Below are 9,151 nucleotides of genomic sequence, written 5' to 3' on the forward strand. Positions count from 1 at the left end.
GAGGCAGGGGAATTGCTTGAACCCAGGAGGCAGAGGTTGCAGTGAGCTGAGATCGCGCCACTGTACTCCAGCCTGGCGACAGAGCAAGGCTCCATCTCAAAAAAAAAAAAAAGACAATGTTTCAGCTTCTAAAATATCTACGGATACAGCCTAGAAAGATAAAACCTCCTTGTGGGTATTCAGTAAATTTAAGTGTAAAGGGGTTCCTGAGACCAAGATGTTTGAGAATCTCTGGCCAGGATAAATGGACACAATTCAGTTTTTTTCTTTAACATTAGGGCAAGAAAAGTTTGGCCTAATTTACCTCCTAAGCAATTACAATGTTGATAAACAACAAAGGAAGACTTAGCAGTTTATTTCAAGCCATTGTAAATGATGGAAGAAATTAAGGGAAGCAAGTGGCTGTCTACGTTATCAACCAAAGCATAAAATTAATTTGCAGTTTTGATTTACTCCACAAATTGCTTACTAGAAAAGGGTTATGGCAACCCAGAAGTTCTAGAACAGGCTATATAGTTCAGATGAAATGTGCAATGACTTAAGTCGTTTTAAGTGGGAACTCCTGATTCCATACCCATTTGTGAGCCCCAACAGATGGTATTTCCCTCCCCTATCACCACATAATTACTGAGAGACACAAGCACAAGATTGTCATTCACTTTTCTGCATACTTTATTTGTTACAAACATACATTTTTTTTAAATATAGACTGTAAAATTCCATTTGCAAAAGTCTATTGTAAGGAGTGCACACCAGCAGGAAGGATTCTTTTTTCTCTGTGAGTTTTTCTGTCAGTTTTGCTAGTTAGTGGTAAATACGGGACCCGCCATTTTTACAGACCAGTCTGAAGCTTCTGACTGTATTCACATTGCTCTTTTGAAGCAGCCCTGCTCCACTCAAAATTGATCAGAATCTGAGCTTCAACCTACAGGCAGTGAGATCAACAGCCCGTCTGGACTCTGCTTTTGAACGGTTTTCAGGAAGTGTGATTTCTGAATGGGTACTGCACTTCACAGATTTGTTTGAATTGCCCATGCAGCTCTATGTTTGTTAAAGTGCATTCTTCTTTAAAAAATAAGAGGAATAATCTTTACTCTTTAACCAAGGTACTTAAAAAAATGAACTTTTTGGTCTCTCAGCAGATATTCCCAAATTGATCCTATCACTACAAATTTCAGTGTTTTATTTACAGACATTTATAGGGTTACAGGTGGAGGGGACCTTATAAAATTAAAAGGTGCAGCTTCTCTTGAAGCAGAAATCAGTTTTACAAATTCATACATAGGAATACACACTTGGTTTACAATGCATAAGCATGTGGGTATTTACACAGAGATTTAAGACATCCCCAGAAAACACATTTTAAAGTAATTTCCAACCTAAACTCTAATTGTACATCTAGATCAGGAAGCTGTCTCCTGCTATCAAGATTTGGTTTTAATTTATTCAAATTATTTCTGTAGATTCTCTACTGGCAGGACATCAGTCCCAACTTTGGAGTGAATAGTCTAAGGAAGCCACTGGTAGATATTACGATTGGCAGTGAAGATTCCTATAGAACGGAAAGTATGTTATCTGGAAATATATCAGAAGACAAATTAATGTTTAAAAATGATCTTGGAAAAACATCTGGAGGCCCAAAATAATAAATCCCTACAATTGTTTTAGAACTTCAAAAAAAGTCCAAATACACTGACGATCTTAGTTACTATTCAAATATTGATAAGTCATAGAAAATTAACTCAGATTTACTTGTCTGCTACCGAAATGTGCAAAACCATGCACTCTTTGTAAGTTTGTCCCATACTGACTTAAAGCCAGTTTCTAGACTTTCTGCTCAACCTACTGACTTTTATAAATTCAGAGAGTAGGCTGGGCGTGATGGCTCATGCCTGTAATTCCAGCAATTTGGGAGACCAAGGCGGGCAGAACACTTGAGGTCAGGAGTTCGAGACCAGCCTGGCCAACATGGTGAAACCCCGTCTCTATTAAAAATACAAAAAATTAGCCGGGCGTGGTGGCGCATGCTTGTAATCCCAGCTATTTGAGAGGCTGAGGCAGGAGAATCACTTGAGCCCGGGAGGCAAAGGTTGCAAGCTGAGATCACGCCACTGCACTCACTCCAGCCTGGGCGAGAAGAGTAAAACTCCGTCTCAAAAAAAAAAAAAAATTCCAGAGAGCTTTTGTACACAGGGGTGACATGTGGGCTGGAAGAAGGGTTTATGTCTAATATCTTATCAGTTCAAAATGAAACTCCCAAATTCCTACAACACATTAATCCAGCTCTTCAATTCTCTTGGGATTCTCCCGGCAGTTATGTCTCTGAAAAAGGAATTTAACAAGAGAATAAACAAACTACTCACCATCCTATTTCTAAATATAAAGATTCTTCCAACCAGCCTGATCTTGCAACTCAGGGTTAAGACTGGGACAAAATATTTGGCTTTAAGAAATAAGAGATGGCCTAAATGGGTATTTTGGAAAAAGTTAGCTATTGAAGTGTTATTTAAGGTAAAGGGGGAAAAAAGGACAAACTCATGTCTTCTGCAGTATCCTAGTGGACAATGAATAGGGCTATTGCTTTCTTTCCAATACTGTGGGCCCACATCATACAAAAAAGACATAATTAGTTCTCTTATTCATGTCAATGGATATTAGATATAACACAAGGAAAATGAAATTTGCTTCTAGACTCAAAATCTGTTGACACTTAGAAAGTGTAATTATACTTTTTAATTAAACTGTTAGAATCATCTATGGAGAAAAATGAGTTTTAGCTTCCAATAAAGCTCTGCTCTTATTAGAAATCATATTGAGCAGTGAAACTACCAATATGGCAGTTGCTATTCTATTAACATGGCTCTACCTATCCCAATTGGAATGTCTAATTCAAGAGGCATGAGTTAGATTTTCAGATTAAATGATTGTGAATAGAGGTGATTACATTGATGGCATATTCCCTATTTCTTTAGGAAATATAAAATACATTCATGAAGGCCTTACTTGGATCAGGGGTACAGATATTAATTGGGAATCTCTAAGGTAATAAGTTTTCATGATGCAATTTTATTATTTTTTAATTTTCCAAATCTAATTTTCAGTACTGATAATTGGACAATTGTTCAAGTAAGAGTCTGTTAAATCCATCAGTAACAAAACTGAGTCTTAAGACTGAGGGCTGGGAAAGGTGACTTTAAATAGCAAAGTCAGACCTATCAAAAGAACTCATGATTCAAGAGTCCAGCTATCTGCTGAAACTTCTGGGGGACTAATACTTGAAAATTAATGACTTTGTTTTTTCTAAGTTAAAACAGGGAGAAATGAAGTTATAATTTGCCATTTCCACCTTACATTTGGAATTTTATATATATTTTTTGAGACGGAGTCTCGTTCTGTCACCCAGGCTGGAGTGCAATGGCACCATCTTGGCTCACTGCAACCTCCGCCTCCTGGGGTTCAAGTCATTCTCCTGCCTCAGCCTCCCAAGTGGCTGGGACTACAGGCACGCACCACTATGCCCGGCTAATTTTAGTATAGTAGAGACGGGGTTTTACCATATTGTCCAGGCTGACCTGAACTGATCCGCCCACCTTAGCCTCCCAGAGTGCTGGGATTACAGGCGTGAGCCACCGCGCCCGGCCACATTTGGAATTTCAAATGGGGCATATGACACATATTCTTTTTTGTCTATATTTTCTTAAGGTAAATGTGTTTTTTTTTTTTTTCTTTTTTCTTTTCTACAAACTATCTCCCGCCCTCCCCAGCCCCACCCACACACCCATTATCCAGTATATTGAATGGGAGTTGTAACTCTTTAGGAAGACAGCTAATTGATTTACAGTACTCTAAAACCAACCCTGAAAACTGATAATCTCATTCACTTACTATAACTTCAGTGCTGTGGTTGACAGAAAAGAAAAAATTACCTTAAGGCTCAAGGGAAAGTAACTTATTAAATTGTGAATGCAGCATTGTTTACTCTCCCATCCATTGGAAACTAGCAAAATGCATTCTGGATCAATAATACAAATCTTCTAACATTAGCAAAGATTTCTACTCTTCTTACACAGAGTTAGAACAATATTCATAAGCAATTATCTAAGGGAGCCTGAGAAACTATGATCCACATCACACAAAGATTTCATGTATTTCATGATCAAAAAGTGCTTTATCTTTGAGAAATGTCAGGGTTAAAATGGAAATATACAATGTAAAGTCACTTGACATTTTTTCAAGTCAAGTACAAAGTAGAAAAGGAGCAAAAAGATGGAGGCTCTGCTCTCTGAACAGGCCTTATGCATGTGACTTTTAGGGTTTACGAAATTAAAATTGTTTTAAGAATTAAAAATAGTGGGACTTCACACCACTATATTCTAAAACCTGAGATTGGACATCAAAACAGTCAACTTTGTTATTCATCAGAGCAATTCTGATACTTCCTAAAAATAGAAGATAACTCAACTGAATTAACTCCAGGGTCAAAAACATTAATTTTCCCCAATCAAAAAGGAGACTGATCACTAACATTATACCAAGAGTGCTGCAGAAAGACAAACTCTCAGCAAATGAGTCATTTCTACATAAGCAAAAAAGTCACTTTTCTCCTTCCCTTTCTCACTGATCAAGGCCACACTATTTTCAAATGAATATCTACTGAGAGATCAGTTGTGCATTGGATAAAGTACCATAATTGGGTTAAAAATGAAAACAAAATTTACAGTGAAGAATACTTATGTGCATGGCTTACACACTCCAGCTTCTCAATTTCATCCACCTCAAGAGCAAGATAGATGCAAAGTCACCTTGTGTAGATTACATTCTACACCCCTGTAAAGCCAGTCAAGGTCACATTTAACAAAGCATCTTCAGCAACTACAGTGCCTGAAGTGTGCAGCCATTTACAGACCACTCAATATGAGGGCATTATTATAACCAGCCTCTTTTGCCCACAACCCTGCATTTTCAGATAAGACAGGATAATTGTTTTGTTTTGAGAAAACTGAAGCTTGAATCTCTTAAAAGACCTGCAATTTACTGCAAAGTAATCCAGAGGTAACAAAGGAAGCAGGAGGTTAATGGCTGCCTGCACCAAAAGCCTCTCAATCATTTTGCAGTAAATAATTATGGAAAGTGATGTGACAAGTAGCCATGTGTGTATCACAGCTACAGTCATTTATACCACCTACATGCCTCCAATAGTTACATAGGGTGTTTGGGTTTTTGGTTTGGTTTTCACTTTGATTTTTGGTGCCATACAGATTTATATTTTCTTCTGTGCAGCATATGCACTGAAAAACTTGCTGCTGTTCCACTTGCTGAAATGATAGGCAGGGACAATAGAAACCAAAACATAGTAGGAAGAGTAGTAGGATCTCTTCACAGATTTTTATTCTTTTGATTCTGTTCCTAAAATTTGGCTTTTCATCTTTGTAACTATGGTAGTTTGGGAAACAAACCTAACGATTATCTGAAAAGAAGTTTTAGTTTCCTACTTCTCAGGAATATGACTATTTTGATTAGCTGGGATGTTTGCCAAGCTTAAAAAAAAAAGGCTCAAAATCATTCATAGCAACAACTGAAAAAAAAAAATTGGTTGTTTCCCATGTCTGTACAATCTGACTGGAATTAACAAAGACCATTTCCTTTAATAAACTATTAACAATATTTACGAATGAATCTCTGTGTTTTGCAGGTTTCTATTGTCCCTAGTGACTGGAATGAAGATCAGTGAAATGCTACAATTAATCCACAGCCTTCTGCAATCTTCCTGCAGTGGGAAGAGAGGCCATGAACCATCCCTTGCAGGAGAAACAAACCTTAGAGATTGGTTAAGACTTAAAAACCCACCACTATGACATTACCACTTAATCTTACATAGGCAGGTCAAAATTTTAATATAAATTACTTTTGCCAACACATAGCTTATGCATTCTTTGCTCCTTTTTTTGGAGGATTCTCAAATTGATATCTAAAGATTTACATATGATATATTACTGTTATATGGTCTAATGACTAAGAAAATTTCTCTGGTAACCAAAGCTGATGCCATATATGGTAGTGTTCTTGGCATATACTCTATATGCCTCAGACCACTTCCACATTCTTTCTATTCAGCTAATTATAGCTTAGTAGCCACTGGTGAAGGATTGTGAAGACCCTGTCATTTCTACAGAATAGAAAGGCAAGGCTAGTTACTGCAATTCAGCCAAACAAAAAGAAAAATAAACCAACCCCTTGAAAAGGAGAGGTACTGCACCTTTGCAAAATTGAACTGGCTCACTGCAGCTGAGCAACAGAACCACCACTGAAGCAAGAAAACAAGTTGGTCTATACAGGAATTGTACATGGTTTGAAAATGAAAAAGTTACAGCAATCAACTAATAGCTGCAACCTTAATTTTCATTGCTGCCTCAGAGTTGAAACTTAAACAGTTTCTGCAAACCTAATGCTAGCTTCTCAGCTCCTTTACCAAAACTATTTAGGAATTTGTTCTCCGCAGCAAAGAAATAAACACTCATAACACATAGGTAAATACAGCAGGACATTATTGAAAACAGCTGCCTTGTAGTACAAAATACAGTACAAGTATACGGATGTCATTAAAACATCAAAAATACTATTGCTCCCATACAATTTAGGAAACATTCTTTGCAACGGAGAAAAATTTAAAAGAAAGCTTTAAAAAAATCTGTTTAAAAATTCTACTGTGGATGATGAGAGTAGAGAAATAGTCTGAAAAGGGCACCAATGTTTGTGGCTCTTCCACTTTTTTTTTTTTTTTAAATCTAAGATCAACAATATTCTGCATCATAATCTATTTTTTTAAAAAAGCCTAATTTTATGTACACAATTATTTCCCGCCCTCTCAGCCACAAATACATGAAAACCTTTTTGTATATTACTCATTTCCCAATAAATACAAAAAGATTGTATAGATTGAATAATACCAAAATAAGATAATAAAAAGGATATGCAATAAATTAAAAAGGCAGCTCAAATAAGGGGCAGGCATGCAGTTAAAAAAAAAATACTAAGATTGTGGAGGTGGGGTTACTTGCCTCCTGGTTGAGAAGGTGTCACACAAAAAATACCTGAAAACTTTGGAAAGAACGTTAGCTCCCATTCAATTCAAAGTTACCTAGGTCTATGACATTTCTAGGAATACCTTTTGATGGGGTGGGATTAACTTGATTAGTAAAAATCATTTCTACTGAAAATCCATTTAAAATATAAAGAGGCGATCCTTGAAAACCCCAACTTTTATTCTTGAAAGACAGCTGGATTAACTGGCAAAAGCCAGTTTGTTGAAATTTCAAGATGGTATAAAAATGCTTCCAGGATATAGTCAGCATATTCACGTTAACTTCGGTTCCTTTCACAGATGGATTTCAGCTTCCACCGGGTGCACTGCTTGAATCACTCATCCATCATTTGCCAACTCTGATTGTGAGGTACTGATACAATGGATCAAGTTCTTAAAAATTTTAAAAGAATAAATGATGCTGGAATTCTGGACCTGAGGATCTTTAGTATTTGAACAAATCCACAGATTAAACTGAAGGTAAATTAAGACTTCAGTTTTGGTTATTTCCAACTTTTCCGTGAGGATGTATATTCCATTAAAGCTCAGGCTTATAGCCACACTGTTCCTTTTGTAGGTAATCTTCAAGTTTTATGGTTTAAAATCCAGCCAACCAGTGGCTGTAACAGCCGAATTAGCCATAATTCACTGGCTCACACAGTGGAGATCTGGCTCTCATTCATACCAAAGCCATTTCTTGGTAATGACCTCCATATTTAGAGATCAGGGGAAGAACTTTAGTGAGCAGCAACCAATCCACTCAAACAGTCTGCCTTGTGCTTTATGCCTGACTTTTTCTTGTGCCTACCTCAGCAACCCCCAATGTAAAACTGCTTTTATCTTCGAAAATTTTTGGTCAACTTTGGAACTATTTTAGTAATGGATTCTACTCCAAGCATTGCTATCTGAATCCACTGGCATCCTGGAAAACAATTTTGCAAAGAAAAGACATTTGCCTTGGTCCAGGTTCCATGCAACACCATTTTTCAAAAAAAATGGATCCAATTTGGTTCTGTATTCTTAGATGGCTTCTTGAAATCTTATCTTTAACCCATGATTATTCCAAGTTGCGTTTCTTTTCATGAACCTGAACCCTCAGAACTGGATAACTATAAAGGCCTCTCTTCTCAAGGATTCCATGAAGACCTAGATCCAAAATGCTGATTTCAATGGAGGTGAAGGGATAGACACTCCAAGAGTGAGGCGTAGAGAGAGATCTTTTATGCCAGATTACCCAGGTGCAATCTAAATGCAACTGTTATCAATGGTCTGGGTAACCTGGACGTGTTTCTTGCCCCGGATGTGCAAGGATCTATTCCCTCCAGGAATTATCCTGATGGGTTTAGGAACCTCAGTTGAGAAACAACAGAAGCTGAGAGAATTTTATGCAGGTGAGGAGATGCTGTTGTCCTCTTTGCAGGTTGCTGTCAGTTCCTTGGAACTTGACTGCTTTTCTCAAGTTGTCCGTCACTGTTCTCTTACGATTATTTCTCTTAACTATATTGTTTTGTTTTTTTCCCTCTGCGGCCTCCTTGGCTCCCTCTCCACTAGCTCACTGGGGATGAGCAGGACGGGGAATTCTCTAGCCAAAGGGATGGTTGTGGGGTGGAGGAGGCCAGTAGGGGAAGGTGCCTGTTTCAATCCTCATCCACCTCCTCACCCTCTGACTCTTCGCCGCCGCCGCTGCCCCCACCACGTCGCTCATAAAGCTTATCCCTCTGTCTTTCCTGAATTTCTTTCATCTCATCCGCATACCGGCAAAAGGCGCCTCCGAACTTGCCCCAGGCTTTGAAGGGCACGGTGATGGCATTGCGGTAAGACGGCTTCACCTCGCTCACTCGCAGAAACACCCCGTATTTGTTGCAGCCCACATCGAAGAAGAAGCGCTTGGAGTCCACGGTGATGGAGGTGCCCTCCGGGAGCTCTCCATACAGGCCGCCCCCTGGGCCGCCGGCGCCGCCTCCCGGGCCGCCTGCCAGCTCGTCGTCCTCGCCTCCGTAGTCGTCGATGAGCTTGGCCAGCGCGTCGCGGAACTCGATGAGGCCCTGCGCAGGCAGCGCGATGGTCTGG

The 9,151-nt window shown here is 38.7% G+C and overlaps 1 protein-coding gene across 1 annotated transcript in view; it reads right to left on the bottom strand.

Annotated features, from left to right (window-relative positions):
* Positions 1 to 648: 648 nt before the first annotated feature.
* The window catches only part of PURB (purine-rich element binding protein B), a 28,370-nt gene continuing 19,867 nt past the window's right edge, over positions 649 to 9,151 (bottom strand). The window contains exon 3 of the mRNA XM_011946802.1: positions 649 to 9,147. Within this exon, the coding sequence (XP_011802192.1) occupies positions 8,719 to 9,147 (429 nt within the window). The 3' untranslated portion in view covers positions 649 to 8,718. The remainder of the gene's footprint in view (positions 9,148 to 9,151) is intronic.

The sequence above is a fragment of the Colobus angolensis genome, unplaced genomic scaffold, assembly GCF_000951035.1.
Source record: "Colobus angolensis palliatus isolate OR3802 unplaced genomic scaffold, Cang.pa_1.0 Scaffold253, whole genome shotgun sequence".
NCBI lineage: Eukaryota > Metazoa > Chordata > Mammalia > Primates > Cercopithecidae > Colobus > Colobus angolensis.